Below are 21,720 nucleotides of genomic sequence, written 5' to 3'. Positions count from 1 at the left end.
ACAGTGCTCCCACCTACTGAACAAAGTCTCATGGCCTACTGCTGAGTGACAGGTTCACTTTAATCCCTGCCCATTTTAGAATAAACCAACCAGGGGGCCATGTAGAGACCCTCCACAGCTGTCAAGGTCTTCCCCAGCCTGGGCCACATCCACCAGCGATTCAGCCTCCCTCTTCATTTCTTTGGTCATGCCACACCACCTGCACTGCCAAGCTCCCTCTTGCTCCTGAGCCTTCCCCTCACTTGGACACTCCTTTGCCACCTTTGCCAACTCATCCATCAGGTTTCAGCTTAATGTCACTTCGTCCAGGAGGCCTTCATTGACCCTCAGATAAGTCAGGTCTACCTCTTGGAATTCTTATCATGCTCTGGGATTCTCCCAGTATTAGTCAGCACACTTTACTGTATTTTAAAAATGCAAGAAAAAAATGATAATCAAAATGTGGTAAATGAATGGGTACATTCTATATAAATATTGCCTGAATAGTGTCTTATGGGGTTACAAAAAAATGATAAAACTAAAATATACTACAACAATAAATGGGAAGGAATAAAGGGAAGATTATTCCTCTTTATAATCTCAGCAATAATACCTTATAGATACCCATTAAATTCCTACTCAATAAATGAGAGTGCATGATGTGTCAGAGAACTCTTCTTCCTCCTCACTCTTTGCTCACCACGGTCAAGTATGCTTTGGGAAGATAGGATCCCACTATGACATTCAAATTTGCTATCTCTTGGTCAGACTTGTAGAGAAGGGGAAAGAGGCTCAGGGAGATGGCTGTCCCACAAAGGAGAAAGGTAAGCCCTGGAGTTGCCATTTTATGACCCATTATTTCTCAAGGGCCTGCTCCATTTGGACCTGGCAGACACAAAACCCTTGGCTGCCATATGTGGCTCTAAAGAAGGAGGGAAACCCAGTGATCTGCAGCCTCTTTTACAAGTGTTGCTCCCAAGAAAAGTGAAAAGGGAGATAAGATTAAAAGTGAAAAGGGAGATAAGACATACATCTGTCGGGGAAAATTCCTTGCTTCTCAGGCCATCTTATCTATTATCCCATTTAGCTCCCATCTGGAATACCCAATCTCTAAATGTCTTTTGAAGGTCATCATAGTTGCTTTAGAGGTGGAGCTGATCCACCCATAGATGTGGCTGACACCCGATTTTTCCTAGAGCCAATCTTATGTCTCTGGGAGATCAAGCAATTTTCTGGAAGATGTTACAATGGCCATCCAATGAAGCTAACAACTTTGTTGCTATTTCAATCCTTATTACCCAGAAGATAGACATTCTTATCCTCATTCGACCTAGCAGGACATTGAGACTCAGCAAGGTCAAATGTCTTGACTAAGGTCGCACAGCTATGATGTAGTTTCAGTATTCAGCCTAGGTCTTTCCAGCTCCAAAGTCCACACTGCACCATGGCCTGCATTTACTAAGAAGTAGCTGCGAAGCTGAGACTCAGCCATTCCAAAAATAAAGGGGTTGGGCAAAAGCAACCACATTCACCACTCACTGCAGAACGGTTTCTCCTCAGCTGTGTCAAAGTATGCTTTAGTCATAGGAGGGTTTTTCGCCGTTAAATAGTCTTTCCAATTATCAGCATAATAGCCTACAAAACAAGTTGGAAAAGTGTAACGGTAACATGTATTACATAAACGTAAAAGCAGTTGGGGAGACAGCAAGAACATTGAGTGTGGCTTCCATCACCACTGAGATAATTTCCCTCACGCCTCATGGTGAGGACCCAAAGGGCCACCAGGGCAGTGCCTGCCCAGCACCCACCACACTCTACTCACTACCCGATCCCTAAGAGCTGGGGCATACAAAAGGGCCCTACCATGGTTTTCCCTCCTTTCCACTGACATTACATCACCCAGCCTGGTTCTCAGTAGCATAGGTGGAAAAGTGGAGCAGACTAAAAATAGTGCTGATATTTTTCCATAAAACATTCATTTTATAGCTTAAACAGATTCAGGGACCTAGAACAGCATCACTCCTGCAAAGCAATGTGCTTTCTTGAACTGCAATCGAGCCCCTAAACTGCATAGAACCTGGGTTTGCCAAGTGACTATGTCATCAAGCAGATGAATGTCCTCCTTCACGCATGTGACTTCAGGAAGAAGATTGAGTGCCCTCAATACATCAGTGTGGCCTCACTCTCTCTCTTCTGTCCCCACTCCTATAGAACTGCCTCTGCCTTCTGACTTGAACTGGGGTGGGACCCATGCATCAGTATTTTTTTAAAGCTCTCTAGGTAATTCCAATGCATAATCAGGGTTGAGAATCCCTTGTCTACAGAACGCTCTGACATTAACTTGGGTTTTTCCTTTGGGAGCAATTAGAAAATTCTCATAACTCTCTGGTTCCAAGGTCCACACCACCTGAAATGTTTCTATTAACCCTTAGCAAATATCCCAGCAGTCTCCACAGTATCCATCACCCCATCCCACCCCCGTACAATGCACACGAGAGTCAGTATGCTATGAAGGCACTTACAGACACAACTTGTTGGAAGGAGTAATTCTGCAAGGCTCATGTGACTGAAGGGATCAAAGAGGTTGTGTGCAAGGAGAGGGCATTCCTGTCCCCAAGGGAGCAGGCTACATAAGGTGATTGTGCCCTGGGTGGGCTTAGAAACTTTTCTAGAACCTTCTTTTTCATGCTAGAATAGTGTCCAGAGAGGTTGCACTGCCTTCTGGATGAAATCCTACACAGGTTGCTTTTCTAACATTGAGTAGAAGACCCCACAGTACTTTACAGAACAAATTGGCTAGAAAAAGCTGACTATATAAATTTTCCAAGAGCACACAATTTGCAGGCTTATTTTTAGATAGTAAAATGGTGCTGGGATTCCTACCAAAAATTTGCTCTTTGTTAACCAGAAGAAAAACTGCTTGTTGGACTTACCCAGGAGTGGACAGGACTCCTTTTGTGGTATGCCACAGCTGACACACTTGCCATTCCTATAATCCCTGTAGGAGTCGCAGGGATATGCAGTGACAGTGCAGTTCTCTCTCAGGGAAGAGAGGTACAGATACACGGACTTCTGGTGGTCACACTTAAAGTACTGCATTCCTGGGTTGTGAAAGGAATGAGTAAAGAGTAGAGCAGTTGTAGCATTTAATAATAGCATATAACAGACGATATGTACACACACACACGCAAACACAATTTGTCATGTCTCCTATATACCAGGCACTGTATTAACAGCTACAGTATATTCTATTCTATTCAGTCCTTATGAAAACCCATAGATCAGAATTCATGCTAATAAGTGACAGGAGAAAAGATGACAGGCATGACTGTCCCCGTTTTATCGAGCAGGACTTTGAGACTCAAAGAGGTTCAATGACTGGACCAAGGTCACACAGTTATTATGTGGTAGAATCAGGACTTGATCTATGTCCTTCCTTTGTCAGTGAAATGGAGAAGAAAAATTCAATGGTAGTCAGAGATTCCCCAGAGGTTTTTAGCAGAAGACAAGTATGCAAGTACATTTAAACTATTCAAGATATCAAAAAAAGAAGCCATTGGGGGGAGAAGGAGGGAAAGGTAGAGGAATATCCCCAAGATGAGAAGGAAGAAGAGATAGCTTTTGGGAAAGGATGATGGATGACTCCACCCTGGGTCCAGATGAAGTCACTCAGAAAAGGTCCCAAAGATGGGTAATCAATGGCGGTAAGAGGTAAGGATCTGAATGGGAAACCGAATCCCGTGAAAAGAGGAGCTATGTCTATGAGCTAGTGGTTTGTAGCGGCACTGAATGCTGGAGTCAGAACAACATTTCCTCTTTCTCCAAAGTCCTCTTATGCCCACTTAGGAAGCCAATATTTATTGATTATTCCTAGATCTCCCACTTGCAAAAACAATGAAGCTAATAACAATACAGAGGATCCCCTTTATAAGCGGAGCATGTTATCTTTGTCTGCTCTTGGATGTAGTTACACTATATCACACAGGACAGGACTGCTTACCATTTATGGTACCATATGGTTGGCCCTATTATGCCATTTCATCGGGATCATTTTCAAAAACTACATCATTCCCATGGGGCCATATATAGCTACCATTGTGTAACAAGATCATCTTTTTCTAGAATTATTTCCAGGATTGTTTAACTATCTATAGCAATGGTGAAATAAATATTTAGAACACTGAAGGACAGGTTTTTCATTTGGTCCCACACCCCACTTTTATGTTGTCCTCCAACTACCCATTTTTGTTTTGTGAGGTTTTTCCCATTATAAAAGTAATCTATGCTCATTTAGAAAATAGAAAATAATGATGTGAAAATCTCATAGAAGTCTAAATGTCTAGAGATCACCCTAATAATTGTTTGGAGCATTTAAATTTAGTCTTCTTTTCTATACTTACATCTGTACAAATACACATCCTACATAATAAAAGCCTAATATGCAAATAGACCGAACAGCAGAATGACCAACAGAACAACGGGTCACTATGATGCACACTGACCACCAGGGGGCAGACGCTCAATGCAGGAGCTGCCCCCAGCCCACAGGCCCCAGGCCAGCCAAGGCAGGTGCCAGCAGGGGCTCCCCAATCACCCCACCAGTCTCCCCACAGATCAGCCCTGATCACTGGCCAGGCCTAGGAACCCTACCTGTGCAAGAACTTCATACACAGGGCCTCTAGTTCTATATATGCTAAGTTGGCCATTCAACCAATCAAAGTATAATATGCTAATGATATGCTAAGGCCACTCAACCGCTCGCTATGATGTACACTGACCACCAGGGGAACAGATGCTCCAACTGGTAGGTTAGCTTGCTCCTGGGTCCAGCCAATTGGAACTGAGCGAGATGGGCTGGATATGCCCTGGAGCCCTCCCATGTCCCTCCCTGGCTGGCCAACCTCCTACATCCCTGTCTGGCCCTGATTGTGCACTGGTGGGGGTCCCTCGGCCTGGCCTGTGCCTTCTCACAATCCGGGACCCCTTGGGGAATGTCAGAGAGCCAATTTCGGCCCGATCCCGCAGGCCAGGCTGAGGCACCCCACTGGTGCACGAATTCATGCACCGGGTCTCTAGTTTAAAAATAAGTTGGGATCAAACTATAGAGTTTTTATCTTTTTCTTTTTAACATCATATTGTGAGCATTTTCATTAATCTCTAAAATATGACTTTTAACAATTATATTCCTTTGTGTGGGTGTACCATATTCATTTAATAATTTGTCTATGTTGGACACTTAGATTAATTTCTAAAAAATTAACTATTATAAATAACACTGTGTTGAATACCTTTGCACTCTAATTTTTGTCTACATTTCCTATTATTTCTCTAAGAGAGATTTCTAGGTCAAAGACACATCTTTTCAAGAGGGACAGATAATTCATAACAGCTTTTAATCATTTGGTTATGGTTATTAACTAAATGTATATTTGAGTAATAAATATAATTTGTAACATATTTATACTACCTCTACTATTTGAGGAATCTTTTTCTATTAATAACTACCCCACATAGGATATCAGATTTTTAAAATATGCTTTTTAAAAACCACTATTTTACAAAATATAAAGTATCTGAACTTACCTCCAAATATTGTTTTGGGGCAACCAGGTTGATCCAATCCTCCATTTGGATAGAAGTCTATGTTTCCTAATGGTTCCTTGTAGCCCAGGGCTGAAAGAGAATATACTATGCTTTACACTGCTTTGAACTTTGCACATCTCATAGCTCATTTGCCTGCAGGATATGGGCAAGGGCTGTATTATTGTTGTTGTTGTTGTTGTTGTTGTTGTTACTATTATTATACCTACTTAAATATTTTGCCCAGTTACCTAACTAGTTAAAGAGCATCATTGCTGCACACAAACACACACACTCTCTCTCTAATAAGAGACTATGAAGATAGTGATGGAATTTATTTCTGATATTTGTAAAGACATAAGATAGCTTGGTCACTCATTCACTGCAAGGCTGATAAGAGAACCCCATGAAATGAAGAGCTATGTCTGTAAACTAGTGGTTTGGAGAGGTGCTCAATGCTGGAATCAGATCAACATTTCTCTCTCTTTTTCTTTTTTTGTTAATCCTCACCCTTACCCTAGGACAGTGGTTGGCAAACCGTGGCTCGCGAGCCACATGCGGCTCTTTGGCCCCTTGAGTGTGGCTCTTCCACAAAATACCACGGCCTGGGCGAGTCTGTTTTGAAGAAGTGGCGTTAGAAGAAGTTTAAGTTTAAAAGATTTGGCTCTCAAAAGAAATTTCAATCATTGTACTGTTGATATTTGGCTCTGTTGACTAATGAGTTTGCCGACCACTGGCCTAGGATATTCTTTCCATTGATTCTTAGAGAGAGTGGAAGGGAGGGAAGGAAGGAGGGAGGGAGAGAAACATTGATATTAGAGAGACACATGGATTGGTTGCCTCCCACACACACCCCAACTGGGGCCAGGGATCGAACCTGCAACCCAGAAACCCACCCTTGACGGGAAATCAAACTCTTGACCCTTTGGTGTGTGGGCCAATGCTTCAACCACTAAGCAACACCAGCCAGAGCGATACTTTTCTTCTTTACATTTGCCTGAAACCCTCTATTTCCTGAGCCTCTACTTGCATTTGTGTAAATCTTTAATGAATAAGAAACCGGGAAAAATGAACTTTTACTTAGTAGAAAAAACTCTTTAAAAAATTGGGATCTAGGATGGCAAAGGATTGGAAACTCTTCCAGAAATCAGGGACCTAAAAAATTATCTATATATAAATAAAAGCCTAAGCGACCATTATGACCAGTCAACCAAATGATCAGTCGACTGGTCGCTATGATGCGCACTAACCACCAGGGGGCAGACGCTCAAAGCAGGAGCTGCCCCCTGGTGGTCAGTGCACTCCCACAGCCAACCTCCTGTGGCCCAGCCAACCTCCCGCTGTCCCTCCCCCTGGCTGGCAGGCCCGGATCACCAGCCAGGCCGAGGGACCCCACCTGTGCACGAATTCATGCACTGGGCCTCTAGTAGATTTAATAACTGCTTATTCCCTTTAAATTTGAGACCCCACATAATCAGTAAAATGTTTGATTAAAAAGATTATTTATATGTGTATATAAATAATGTTTACATCATTGCAATAATAATAATTATCTATTGAGAACCTGTATGTGTTTGTGGGCATGATATGAGGTGTTTTGCACACTTTCTAATTTCACAATGTCTGCAAAGTAGCCATTGGTAAGTTCAGATGAAGTAACTTACAGATGAAGAGGCTGGGGCTCAGAGGACTTCAGGGACAAATGTGACCCACTAGAAAGAACAAAATCTGGGATTTGAGTCCATCTCTGCCTACTACAAAGTTTATATGCTTCAAATTTCACTTTCTCTACAAAAATAAAAGATGAATTGCTCTATTCCATCAAGCATTAAGATGGCAGTGAGGTACTGCCCTTAAGATAATACTCTGCAACTACACGGTAAGAATATAGCTGTTTCACAGAAACATTTTTTCTAAGGCAAACAACTGCTGAATACCACACCAAGAAAGGTGATCAAGGTTATTTTTTAAGGTGGTTGTATCACAAAAAGGGAGTACAATTAAATGATCACTCTGCTCTGTCCTCTCAGCCCTCCCCAAGTTCCTACTCCACCTCTTCTCTCGGAATGCTAGATATAAAGACCCATTCTTAACATCACCCAAACCCCATGACGCGCACCCAATCCCAGATAGGAAATCAGCACCATAAAAGCTAGAAATGGCCAGGAAGGTCCATTGAGAGCTGGTAGTTCAGAATCAATCACTCTGTGTAGAGCTATCAAACATAGGACTATGTATTTCAGTTTAGGAAAATAATGAGAAAGAACCAACAAAAAAATAGGAAATCATGCATAGAGATCCAGTTGTACATCTGGAAACATTTGTCCACAAACTGTGCAAAGCAGACAGTCCTTGATTGGTCAAGATGACCACTTTAAAAATAAGAAGAAACCCAGCCGCATTGGCTCACTGGTTGAGCGTCAACCTATGAACCAGGAGGTCACAGTTCTATTCCTGGTCAAGGCACATGCCGGGGTTGTGGGTTTGATCCCCAGTGTGGGGCGTGCGGGAGGTAGCCATCAATGATTCTTTCTCATCATTGATGGTTCTATCTCTCTCTCCCTCTCCCTTCCTCTCTGAAATCAATAAAAAATATTTTTAAAAAATAAAAATAATAGGAAGAGATGTCGGGAAAAGCACCTCCACTCCAGCAAGCTATCCTGGGTGCCTGCATCAAGATCCACAGAAATCTTCCCTTCAAGATTTCTGTGGCTTTGGAACTCTGCTCCATAGGAAAAGGGAATCTGGAGGAACTTGATCTGCCCCTGCATGATAGTCCCCCAGGAGAAGACTCCACGGGAGTCTGGGTGAGGGGGTCCCTGACTCACAAGCATGGGAATGTTACCATCAATGTCGGAATGGATGACGTCAACGAACTGTGCATCGCTGGGATCTAATCTGTCCTCGGGCGGTTTTCCGTTGAATAAAGGGCCGGCAGGGTCGAGGCCTGGAAGGAAAACAGAGCTGGTCTGGCAGCCCCACGCCATGAGTCACCTGCAGCTTTTGATCCCTCTCCTTGAAGAAGGCTCACAGGCTGCAGGGCACCCCCGAGTGGGCAAGCGCCCACATTCCCATCCTGCTCCGTCAGGCTACTTTCCACAACCCTCTAGCCTTTTCCCACAGTAGAGGTGGTTACCCTGGCAGTGCCCCAGGACGGCATCCAGATTCCACCAGGAGGTATAGCTTGTGCACAGCTCAACAGCAGAGAGTACACAGACATATGGAGGACAGGGGAACATAAACTGGTTGCTCAGGAAAAAGCACTGAAGGGTGCATATAAAAAGCAAACACTATACTTACCAGTATCTTTATCTCATTTTAAATGATCCAGAAACTTCACTAAACCTTTTTTTCTTCACAGTTTTAATTTGTATTCACATATACCAGCTCATAAGCTGCACATCACAAGCTTGTGAGGGAGCCAGGGTAGCTATTATCTTTCTTATTTTACATATGAATGAACTGAGGTTCAGGGAGATCAAGTGTCTTAACCAGAGCCACAGACTCACAATGCAATCACCTCTCTCTGTGGAGCTCTCGGTTTTATTGCACTGAGTCTGGCAAGCTCGATAGGAAAGAGTGAAACTCTCCTGTCAGCATGGTATCAGACCAGGTATCGAGGAGGGAAACAATGTGGGTGTCAATTCCTATAGAACTGACCCATCCCATAAATGCCTGAACTGATTTCTTGCCCTCGGTCAGTGTTCGCTGGGCGTTCCTCGCCATCATTATGAAACAGCTGTAAAAACAAGACAGCAGCTCCCATGACGCTATAACCACAAAATAAAAACTTTAAACTAAAAAACAAACAGAAACAAACACCGGAGGGCCAACAGGCCCCACTTACTAGAAGCCTGGAGTGAAGAAAGTTTCAAGGGACTTAGGGAAGATTTTATGTATGAATGTCATGTTAAATGACATCTCCCCATTTCCTGGTGTTTCATATAAAAATCCAAGTGATAGCATATTTGCCTCAACTTTCCTGGGTCTAGCCTCAATTTCTCCATTTCTACCCTCTCAACACTCTTGCTTCCTTGAGGCTTATCTTTATCTGCTTTGTTTCCTTAGCTCCTTCTCCACCCTCACCCCCAGCTTTTCTTATTTTTCTGTCTGCTCCCAATGAAACTGATGAGGGAGGAGATGGATGAACAGCCAGGCACCCAGGTCCACAGGATCCTCTCAACAAAAAAAGAGAAATGCATAACCTTGCAAAGAGTTTGCTGGGGAAGCCTGCTCTGCACAGAAGACAGCACCACTTCCGGTGTAAGAAAATGAACAGTGAGAGCCCAGTTTACAGCAGCCTCCAGACCCGCGGCTGATAAATCAGCTTGCTATATAAAGTCCAACATGGCAATTTTAAGAGTCATGAAGGCGCTGTTAATAATTATACCAGGACCCAAGGCACAAATGGGGACTGTCACAACAAACTTGGACATAATGCTCTCCTTAGTGATAAGCCATAGCAAATGATGAGTTTACAATGTCAGCCAAAAATCACAGGTAAGCTGTACTTGGTGTGGGCAGAGACCACTGGAGTCAGATAGATGTAATATGGAGCCCCAAAACTAATGACAGCCAGCTGTGTGACCTCAGGCAGGTTACTTTACCTCTCTGAACCTCAGTTTCCTTATCTGTAAAGTGGAGGTAGAATTAATAGCTACTTCAGAAGACTTATAAGAGGACTCCTAGATCTGAATTCAGAACATGTTGAGATTATTGTAGGATAGAGACAAAATGGGAAAAATTGAGCTCTTTCTTGTTGCTCTTAAGATCACCAGAAATGAGTTTAGATAGTGATCCCTGTCTTTTACTGCAGAATTTAACTGGTTTGAGAATTTGATGACATCAAACATTTTGCATGCAGTTTCGGGGGCCTGCCTCTTACTCTCATCCCCAAGGTCACCATGAACTCTCTAAGGCAGTGCTGCCCAAGAAAAATATAATGGGAGCCACACTTGTAAAATATACTTTTAAAATCTCAAGCAGCCATTTTAAAAAAGTAAAAAACAAGGAAAATTAATTTTAATAATACATTTTATTTAATCCAGTTTATTTAACCCAATATACCTAAATATTATTTCAACATGTAATCAATATTAAAAATTTGAGATTTTTAAGTATTTTTTGGTAGTTAAGTCTTCAAGATCCAGTGTGTATTTTGCTCTTACAGCACATCCCAATTTGCATTAGCCACATTCAAACCACATGTGGCTAGTGGCTACTATATTGGACACCCCAGTAAACTCCTGGACCCCAACCACAGAGATTCTGATTCAGCAAGCTAACATTGTATCAGCACCCCAAGGTGACTTTTATACGCACTTAAGATTGAGAATAGCCGTTCCTACAACCAGAGTTTATAAAGAGAACTATGTATCACAAAAAAACAAACAAATAAACAAACACCTAAGAATAGCCCTGGCCGGTGTGGCTGAGTTGGTTGGAGCATAGTCCAGCAAACCAAGAGGTTGTGGGTTTGATTCCGGTCAGGGCACATACCTAGGTTTCGGGTTCATTGCCAGTGGGGGTGCTTACAGGAGGCAACCAGTTGATGTTTCTCTTCTCTCTCTCTCTCTCTCTCTCCCATCCTCTCTTTCTAAAATAAATAAAGATATCCTCTGGTGATGATTTTTTTTTTAATTTAAAAAGGATTGAGTATTAAATTTAATGTATTATCAAGTGATGTGGGTACTTGAAATATTTTAAAATCTATTCATGCTCGGCCATCTTGTGTTGAAGAAATTAGTGAAAAGTAAATGCAGAAGCTGTGCCTGGACAGGAAAAGCAAAAGGAAGGGCAGGAGAAAGAAAGGGACAGGGAAGAGATGAAGCAGCCATTCTGGCCTAGATAATTAACAAGCAGAACCATCCAATACTTGGGAGGTGGGATGCACTGTGTCCTTGGGTAGCAGGCCAGATTCCTAATCCATAATCCAGTGAGCCCACTCAAGCAAAGCAGTGGGAGATGAGTGGAAAAGGGAAATAAATGCTTGACCCCTGAAACTGCTCTCAGGGACAGCTGAGATTGACCCTGAGGCTCAGAGAGGATGAGAAATCAGGAGAATTTGGGGGAGTTGGTGGAGAAAGAAAACTGAGCTGTGGACCAATGGCTGAGTCCAGGTCACAGAGCAGGGCCACGTGGGCCGAAAGTGGAAGGAAGGCAGGCTGGGGAAGTTTCCATGGTCAGAGGCCAGGTCACATTGCATTCAACATTCAAAGTAGTTGTGGAACAGGTTTGCTGGGAGGCTGAAGGGCGCAGCTGGGGGTTAAGCAGAATAAGCCAGTGGTGGTCTGGGACTAGGACTGGGGAGTAAATTTTGCTCATTTCTCCCCGAACTTTGTGTCAGTGATGTCTGGTTGGTAGCTTGAATTCAGGTGGGAGTATGTATACCATGGAAATCAGCAAAGGAGCACAAGCAAATTCTGCCATCTGTTCTTTGTACCCAAAAGGGAAAAGGAAATATTTTTTTAGGTAAGAACATGTTGTTTTCTAAAACATAGTAATAGTTTTAAAAAGTAAAAAGAGCTTTGCTTCCCTAAGAAAGCAGGCAAATAAGAAAGCAAGGGCAACCTGGTTCAGGGTAAAAGTAAAAAGAATGAAACCTCAAGTACCAGCAAATGGTGTATGTGTATGTGTGTGAGAGGAGAGAGAGAGAGAGAGAGGGAATGAATTACTTGCCCAGGGCTACCTGTCAACTTAAACAGCACATTCAGACTTGTGACCCTAAAAGTTTACCTCCTAAACTTTTAGGGCCTGAGTTGCATCATTTACCTCTCCCCTTCCTCCTTATTCTACCTTCCAGATTCCCTATAATTAAAATAACTATCTCCATGTGAGCATGAATTCTGGGAAAGGTATAAATGGAAGAAGTCTTAAGTTTCTGAAAGAGAAAGCCTCCTTCAGCCCTTCATTTGTAGCCCAAGAAAGTTACTAGCACGTTAGACAAGAGAACCCAACACAGGTTTGTTTGGGATTTTGACCTGTTGTGTTGCTGAGCATTTTTATTCAGTTTTAGCTTGAAAGCTAATATTCAGAGAGTAAACCTAAGCCAAAATTCCCATCTCATTTTCCTATGGTGAAACTCCTGCTGTGCCTGGGGACAGAAATTTATTAGGTATGTAGTTCAAGCTATTCTGGATTAAATGAAAGGAAGAAGGATATCTGCTTGAGGCACAGAGATCAAATATCCAAGAGACATAGCTGTTTTTCTAGCCATATGAGAAATAAAGTCACCACCAATCTTTTCTACAATTTGAAAAGTGCTTTGCATATATCTTATTAATTAATAACCTGAGGTCAACATTGGTATGGTCTTCCTTTTGCACAAGAGGACGTTAAATAATTGGAAGAAGATCTGGCTTTCAAGCCAAGGACTTGGATTGCCTACATCATGATCCCTTAGTGAACACCCTGCCCAGGCTCACCACCCCATGTCCATTCACAGGAAGCCTTACCTGTAATTCTCCCCAGCTTCCCATTGTACTCCTCTCCAACAAACCCAGATATGTGGGCTCCTAGACTTACTCCAATCATGTAAATGTCGTCAAGAGATGCTCCTTTTGTCTGGAATTTCAAGAGATCCATCATTATAATTTGTGGGGGCCAAGGAGTTGACAACATTTGGAGAACTGTCCTATCTGTTGATTTTGGAGAAACACATCTAAGCACCTTATATCCATTATCTCACTTACGTGTCACTACACCCTTGCAAAGTAAATGCTATTCATTTGATTACACAGATGAGAAAACTGAGGCCTGGAGTAAAAGCGATCTGCCCAAGGCCAGGCAGTGGGGGGGGGGGGGGATCAGAGTAGCATTCAAACTAGACTGTCCAACTCCAATCCTGTGCCTAAACCTTTATGCCATGGTGTCTCCATTCATATTTCTTCTAGAAACCAAGCCAAGACATCTGTAAAACCTTCTCAGTTGGGGAGAAGGGCAACAATACATTTCGATGAACTTTTTTTTATCTTCATGTTTGCTCAGTTAGATAACTTTACCCTGGAGAGGGAAGGAAAGTAGGGTAGGAGTGGATCACATTGACCATAGTCTGCTGGAACAGCCTCTCATGAGTCGTTTGAATATTTACTTTTTCAGAGCTGTGGCTTAGGTGGGGAACTCTTATAAAACATATGCCACTGTTAGTAACGACACAGTGACTCACTCTAAAAGAGTCCTGATACAAGTCACTTTTTTTTTTTTTTCATAAAAGGGGCAATTCATGAGATCACTAAGTGAAACTGAAGAGTTATTTAATTGCCCTAGTCGGTTTGGCTCAGCAGACTGACCAGTCACAGGTTCAATTCGGGTCAAAGGCACATCCTCGGTTGCAGGCTTGATCCCCCGCCGGGGGTGTGCAGGAGGCAGCCAGTCAATGATTCTCTCTCATCATTGATGTTTTTCTCTCTCTCCCTCTCCCTTCCTCTCTGAAATCAATAAAAACATATATATTTTTTAAAGAGTTATTTAGATAGTCTTCTAAAGACATAAATCATACCTACACAGAAATCTCTCATCAGACCATGTGAATTAGTTTTGGTTTTGGACAATATAGTCACTAAACTTTTGACATTTCTAGGAAGAGGAACAGCTATAGACGTTAAGGAAGATCTAATCATTGAAGCCAAGAAACTCAGAACCTGTCCTTCCCACAGGACACCTTTACGTGAGTTAGAAAAATATGCCCCTTCCTAAGGACACTTGCTGTCATTCGCTGGAAAGTTATTTTAACAAACATAAGTCTATAATGGCAATGATGCTCCCTTTGGTGGGCGCCTTGTGCAGTGAACAACCTGCACAACCATACTTATGGGCTTTCCCTCTACCGCCCCTGGGGCTTATGTGGATCTGCAAAACAGTTCCCCTGTTCACTGCCGATACTCCTTGGCTTTAACTCCTCAGATAATGGGCCAGTTTCAATTTAGCCCTCAATAATCTAAGAGAATGCTCCCTTACCAACATGTGATCGATAAATTTCTTCAAGACTGTTGCTACTTTTCTGGTCTTATCAGCAGCATGGTTGTATATTATAGTTGTAGCTCCTCGATTCCAATCAACAACAATCACGTTCATGTCCTCTATGGAGAGCAAACCCTCTACTAAGTCCCCTATCCAAACGGGAGGGGAGCCTGTTGGCCTGAATCCATGGATAATGAAGGCGGTTTTCTTGGTCACGTTCAAGTTCCCCAAAGCTGTGGAGTTGATGACTTGTGCGCAGGTCGGGTCTCTCCTTGTGTAGAGCATCAGCTTTACACGGAGTCCCGTACCAACCACTGCACTGTGGAAGCTCAGTCGGGTGAATGAAGAACATGTTTCATCTGTGTCTGAAAATAAAAATTAGATGGCATCGTGATGGTTTTTTACTTAGTGGAGCATCAAGTCCTACACTTGCTGGAGTTCTATGTGCCTTACAGCACCTAGCTATCAAGAGGCTAGATCTAGTTGCATGATGTTGCAAAGTCATACCTGATTCAGAGTTCATACATAGTGACTTTTTCACCAGGAAAACCATCTTTCCAAATTCTACCTTCTTCAAGGTCTAATCCCAAAGTCATTTTAATGAAGCCTTCTCAAACTCTCCCAGCTATAAGTACTGTCCCTCATCCTGGAACTCACCAAGCCCCTTTATGGACCTCATTGACAGCACAAGGAAAATACTTTCAGGGGTGTATTATGGGTATTTATGTATATGTGTATCTATCCTGCTAAACTGCAATCTCCTTGGAATGGTGTTTTATAATCTCATGTATCCCTCACTGATTCCAGCACACAGTAGAGGAGTCAATAACTGAAGCTGCATGGTCCAAGCTACTCTTTCCTTGTCTGGGGCACCTGCCTAAGATGGCAGCAGCGAAGGTGATGTGCCTTGCCACGAGCCCGGTGGCATCTAAAACTGTTGACCACAGTGGTGTTGTTGGACCTGCTCCTATGCTCCTGAAAGCACCACCTTCAAGCATTCATCTTGCTGAGTAAGCTATAAAGATGGCCTTAGAGGAAAAGGTAGGGATAGGGAGGGGGATAGAATAGATGGACCTGGAGCATCTTGTCATGGCAGAAAATAAGGGAATGTTTAAAAACAAGTCACAAGGATACAGGAGCCAACTTGAAGGGGCTTCCACTCGCCAGATCTGGGATAATTTGAGCACAAAATAATTAAGGACACTAATGAAGTATAGGCTTTTGGAAAAAATAGGAATCCATGATTCCAAACAAATAAATGGAGGCGAAAAGAGGACTCATACTTCCAGTATAAGGCTGAATGCCAACTGGTAAGTGTGGAGTGAATGCTGGAGCTGCTACCAATCATTTTGCAATCATCAAAACAAGGACTGGTTAGGCAAGAATCATCAATGGATGCTGAGCTGAGTGGTGGTGGGTTCTGAGGAGGAACATGTGTGTGTGGTCTTAAAATGGCTCCCACAGATTGCTTATTAGTGATTAGGGGCAAAGTAGTAATATATGGTGGAAAAACTGAACAACACCTTGACTAGGATATCCAAATGAACATAACCAATGAGGGGTAGATGGACAGCATGTGCCTCTAGCTATAATGCACTGAGAAGGACACAACATCACCTAGCAGTATTTTGGTGGGGAATGCATAACCCGAAACTAACCATGAGGAATAATCAGACAAACACAAAAGGAGAAATATTCTATTTCTTTAAAAGGTCAATGTCATAAATGACAAAGGCTGGAGAAATGTTCTAGATTGAAGGAAACTAAGGAAAAAGGATAAATAAATGCAATATCTGGTCTTAGTTTGCATCCTATAATAGAAGGAAAAAATACTATAAAAGAAATTATTGGGCATTGACTAAATTGGGATATGGACACTAAGTTAGATAAAAGTTTGGTATCAATGTTAAATTAATTGAGATTGAATAGGGAGTTAGAAATAAACTAAAGATCAAGTTGCAAGGTAAGAGGGGTGGTGGGAAGGAAGGAGGGCTTTGGGGTCCTTGGGTACTGAGACAGAGTGCTACTTTTGCAACATTATTTAAGGTTTTGGTCAAGAACCATGATCAAATAATAGTTAAGCCCTAATCGGTTTGGCTCAGTGGATAGAGTGCCGGCCTGTGGACTCAAGGGTCCCAGGTTCAATTCCAGTTAAGGGCACGTACCTCTGTTGCGGGGACATCCCCAGCGGGGGGTGTGCAGGAGGCAGCTGATCAATGTTTCTCTCTCATCGATGTTTCTAACTCTCTATCCCTCTCCCTTCCTCTCTGTAAAAAAATCAATAAAATATATTTTAAAAAAATAAAAATAAAATAATAGTTAAAAGCAAACCTCTGCTCAACATTGGTATCCAGACACAATAATACAATGATTGGGAAGACTATTGCATTTTTAATTATAAGAATTAGTTAAAACCTGTTTGACCCACTTTTCCACATGCTGCTTGGCTGAGAGAGAACAGCCGAGTAGGAGGTGAAGAGGAGCAACAAACAATCCCCAGCTGCAAGTTGGAGATGGTCTGTTAGGATATTCTGGAGAGTCCTAGCTGGTTTGCTCAGTGGATAGAGCATCGGCCTGCAGACTGAAAGGTCCCAGATTCTGGTCAAGGGCAAGTATCTCGGTTGCAGGCTCCTCCCCAGCCCGAACCCTGGTCTGGATGTGTGCAGGAGGCAACCAATCAATGTATTTCTGTCTGTCTTTCCCTCTCTCTTCCACTTTCTCTAAAAATCAGGTGAGGATTTTAAAAAAAGAAAAGAAATAATATTGCCTGGCTCAGTGGATAGTGTCAGCCTGCGGACTGAAGGGCCCTGGGTTCAGTTCTGGTCAAGGGCACATGCCTGGGTTGTTGGCTCGATCCCCAAAAGGGGGCATGCAGGAGGCAGCTGATCAATGATTCTCTCTCATCATTGATGTTTCTATTTCCCTCTTCCTCTCTGAAATCAATAAAAATATATTTTAAAAAAAGAATATTCAGGAGAGGGGGCCACACCCTGTGATGGCCATTCTTGGGGGGACGGAGCAGAAGGAGAAGACTGCTGACCTGCAATTGGCCAACAGAAGACAAGAGGAACTTGGGAAACATCTGTTCTGACTTCCTCCAATACGAATTTAGAAACTATTTGCCCTGGGCCCCTGTTCTCAGGGAATCTACACTTCCACACCAGAGCTCCTTGAGTCTGGGCCTCAGTCCATACCCTTTCTTAATAACCTGGGTCCATTCATGTAGGCTTGTATTTGAAACTTCTTGCAAAGGCTCTGGTACTCAGGAGTGAAGTTCCAAAACAGAATGAGCAAAAGTTCAAAAAGGTTAAAAATTAGGAAGGCTTTGAAATACCTCACCCTGGAAAATAGTGAGCCCCAAAGTCACACATTCCTTTTACTCTTCACTGTCAAGTAGCATGTGCAGTGGGGCATGCTCACAATATACTATCTTTGTTCCCCCCCACACCCCCAACTTTATTGATAAATAACATTGTGTAAGTTTAGGGTGTATAGCGTGATGATTTGTTAACACATCCTTCACCTCACATAGTTACCTTTGTCTGTGTGTGTGTGGCAATGAGCTTTAAGATCTCTCTTAGAAAATTTCAAGTATACAATACAGTAATGTTAACTATAGACACTGCTCTGTGCATTAGATGTCAGAACTTATTCATCTATGTAAACATGTTCTCCACCTGTTGGCCCCTTTCATTCTTCTCTTCCTGTGGATTGCATGCTCCTGGAACACATGGACTGAAACTGTCTGGTGCTTGTAGAGCAAGTCCCAGAGTAAATAATTGTTTAGTCACTTTATTGAACAGGTGTCACAGGGTAAGTAGGACTGAGCCTCTTGGTTTTGTTCCTGGCTGTGCGACTGACTCACCAGGTAGCCTGGGGAAATCATGTTGTCTTTCACTTGTCATCTACCTGCCCAAGAGAGGAATGCAGTGGAGATAGTTATGAATGAGTTCACACTGGGGGAGACAGAGATCCCTTCCCAAAGGAGGGAACTGTTTGTTATGTATGTTCGTTTTGACCCAAATGAGTAATGTTAAGCCAGTGTGTCAAAAGTCACATATCTGAGTCCTTGGGAGGCTCAGAGAAGATTCGTGACGTTTGTGCCAGAGTTGTTTTTCAGTAGCAACTGCCACCTTTCACGGCTATGGAATGGCTCAACCAACCTCCTGGATTTGCTGAGTCTCTAGTAGAAGTCCTTAAAAATGGAAAGTGGATAGAGCGTACAAAAAGAGCAGTACAAATGGATTTTTGAAAGGCAAAAAGAGCAGTACAAATGGATTTTTATTTTTCATTTCATAGAACCACTCTGATTTCAAATACTTTTAAATGTCATAGTTGTTTTTATATTGGCATTGTGATCTGGAAAAGTCCATTGCAAGTACTGAGTGAAAAACAGATTTCCTAGTCCCTCTCTTCAGTACTAAATACTACAACAGCTTTACATACATTATCTCCCATCCTTAGAGGAAATGTACAGTTCATTCTACAAGAGTCTGCTCTATCCGAGCTTCTGTGTCAGGTGGCATTTCCAAGGGAGAGTCAGGCATTAATGAAATTAATGTTTCAGGAATTATATCCTTTTTCATTTTGTGTTTTGTTTGCCTTGCATGTACGGGATGACAGTGAAGCTATAACTTGATTTTTTCTTTTCGTTAACATTTGCCTGGTATGTGTTTATCCTTTCAAAACCTTTGAAACCCTAAGGGATCTTATATATAGCATCTATTTAGATTTTATTTTATGACCCAATCTGAGAGCCTTTATTTTATTTTTTTATTTAATTAAGTATATTTTTATTGATTTCTGAGAGGAAGGGAGAGGGAGAGAGAGACAGAAACATCAACGATGACAGAGAATCATCTATCGGCTGCCTCCTGCATGCCCCACACTGGGGATCGAGCCCACATCATGGGCATGTGCCCTGACTGGGAATCGATCCATGACCTCCTGGTTCATAGGTCAGTGCTCAACCATTGAGCCACACAGGCTGGGCTGAGAGCCTTTTTTTTTTTAAGTAGGTGAGTTCAGATTTATTGGTATAACAGATATAATTGGTGTGAAGGCCACAGAAGTGCCTTACTCAGATCTGCCTTCAAGAGAATTCTTCAGGGAGCACAGTTAAGTTGACAGTGCCTCCAGCCACTCCACATTCACACTAAAGCCATCGCTCACCCAGGCTGCTCTCAGCCAGCTACCAACCACTGTGGGGTGCTGAAGCCAGGCCAGCAGGCCATTCCTGCCTCGTGTAGGATTCAAGTAAGAGCCAACTTTGGCTCAGGGACTCCGCATCAGCCTGGCTGTAATATTCTCAGACCTGTGCTGAAGCTCATCCTACCGATCCTTCCTTTCCCCCTGCCTTTCCCAGGTACCAGATCTGCATCCTTCACACACATTTCCTGTAGTAGATCCTTTACCTCCTTTATCCTTCACACACATTTCCTGTAGTAGATCCTTTACCTCCTCTATCCCCCACACACATTTCCTGTAGTAGATCCTTTGCATGTCCAATCCCATCTTGGTATCTTCTTCCTGGAGGTCCCAAACTGACACAACTGGATTTAACACTGTAATGCCACATTTTCTGATTTCAATGCTTTCTTGGTTTCTAAAGCTATCATTTGCTACATGGGTTGCCCTGTCTTTCTTTGTTGTTCTCATTTATGTATTCTTTCTCATACTTGGAAGTTTATAGCCTGCTTTAATTCTTTTGGTGTTAACCTTTTTAACTGTACTAGGGGCTCGGTGCACGAAATTCATGCACAGGGCAGGGGGGTGGGGCGTGCTCAGCCCGACCTGCACCCTCTCCAATCTGGGAACACTCAGGGGATGTCCTATTGCAGCTTAGGCCTGCTCCCCATGGTTCTCTGCTCTCTGTGGACCTGCCTGCTTGACGCCACCACAGGCCCTGGTGTCTGCCCTCTGTGGGGGCCCTGCTTGCCCCTTGCTGCCACAGCCAGGGACAAGCAGGGCCCTGCTGTCTGCTCACTCGCTGCGGGGGATGTTCCTGTCCCACCCCTGGCTGCTTGCGCATGCACCGGCTCAGAGCACCTGGGTCCCAGGGATATTCCTGCCCCACCCCCGGCCGCTCGGTGCCTACATGCGGGCCTATAGGCTCAGAGCAGCCTGGCTCCCGAGGATGCCTGTCCCCGGGATGCAGGCCGCTTGGCGCTGGCGTGTGCGCAAGCAGCCACAGGGCGGGAACATCCGCCGCATTCTCGCCCTGCCCCCGGCTACTCGGCGCCTATGTGTGGGCCTACAGGCTCAGAGTGGCCTGGGTCCCGAGGACGCCCATCCCCGGGACCCAGGCCGCTTGGCGCTGGCGCGTGCACAAGTAGCCACCCCACACCCGGCCACTCGGTGCTGGTGTATGCAAATTAACCCGCCATCTTTGTCATGTTAATTTGCATAGTCACTCCTGATTGGTTGGTGGGCGTCGTTGAGTGACAATCAATTTGCATCTTTCTTTTTTATTAATGTAGATATGAAATATTTACAACTCAATTTCACAGGATGTAAATGTGTGGACTATAGGCCACAAGTAGATTACATGCAGAATTACTCCAGACTTGGTATATGTATTCAGACTTAATTAACCACTGATGTGAACCCCTAGCAAGGATTTTTGGGGCCTCAGGAAACTGTACCTCAGACTGTTGTGGAGCATTTTGCTGACTTCTGCCATGTAGCCTGCTGCTGACCTTTGTCAAAACAGTTTATTTCTTTACTCGCCTCCAGTCCTTGCTTTAGTAACTTGAGACAATATCTAGTGACCCTCTGTCACACATGAGACATCTAGTGACCCTCTATTACACATGATGAGGGCATTAACATGCTCAATACTTCTCCCACTCACCTGACTTCTACCTCCTGATTTTTATTAGTTATAAAATTATTTTTAGTTCATCTGGTGATTCCTCTCACAGTTTAAAAATAAATATTTAAGCCTTGGTATTGGTGTATCAATCACAGAGAGTTCCTGTTCTATTTACTGCATCTGTTCTATCTCCTCATTCCCTACCAAGAAAGATGAGAAAATTAGGGCACTTACATTGCCTCTCTTACTCTCCTTTACTCCTTCCTCAGCCATAAACACATACAAACATACACTTTTTGTTCCCATTGTCAAAAATAGTCACTCCTTGTTATTTGTGGATTCACCTACTCACTAAAATTTATTTGTAACCCCCAACGTCAATACTCGAA

The 21,720-nt window shown here is 43.2% G+C and overlaps 1 protein-coding gene across 2 annotated transcripts in view; it reads right to left on the bottom strand.

The window, feature by feature from the left end:
• Window positions 1–21,720, bottom strand: part of LIPH (lipase H) — a gene marked incomplete at its 5' end in the record, with an annotated part of 40,589 nt that overhangs the window by 8,250 nt on the left and 10,619 nt on the right. Inside the window, 6 exons of one of the 2 annotated variants that reach the window (XM_080654408.1) lie at window positions 1,519–1,614; window positions 2,913–3,080; window positions 5,563–5,652; window positions 8,405–8,506; window positions 13,014–13,122; window positions 14,515–14,882. In XM_080654408.1, the coding sequence (XP_080510534.1) occupies window positions 1,519–1,614; window positions 2,913–3,080; window positions 5,563–5,652; window positions 8,405–8,506; window positions 13,014–13,122; window positions 14,515–14,882 (933 nt within the window). The remainder of the gene's footprint in view (window positions 1–1,518; window positions 1,615–2,912; window positions 3,081–5,562; window positions 5,653–8,404; window positions 8,507–13,013; window positions 13,123–14,514; window positions 14,883–21,720) is intronic. The other variant, XM_080654409.1, reaches the window with a different exon arrangement.

The sequence above is a fragment of the Plecotus auritus genome (genome assembly GCF_963455305.1).
Source record: "Plecotus auritus genome assembly, chromosome: 2".
NCBI lineage: Eukaryota > Metazoa > Chordata > Mammalia > Chiroptera > Vespertilionidae > Plecotus > Plecotus auritus.
This window is presented reverse-complemented; position numbering and strand designations above follow the sequence as displayed.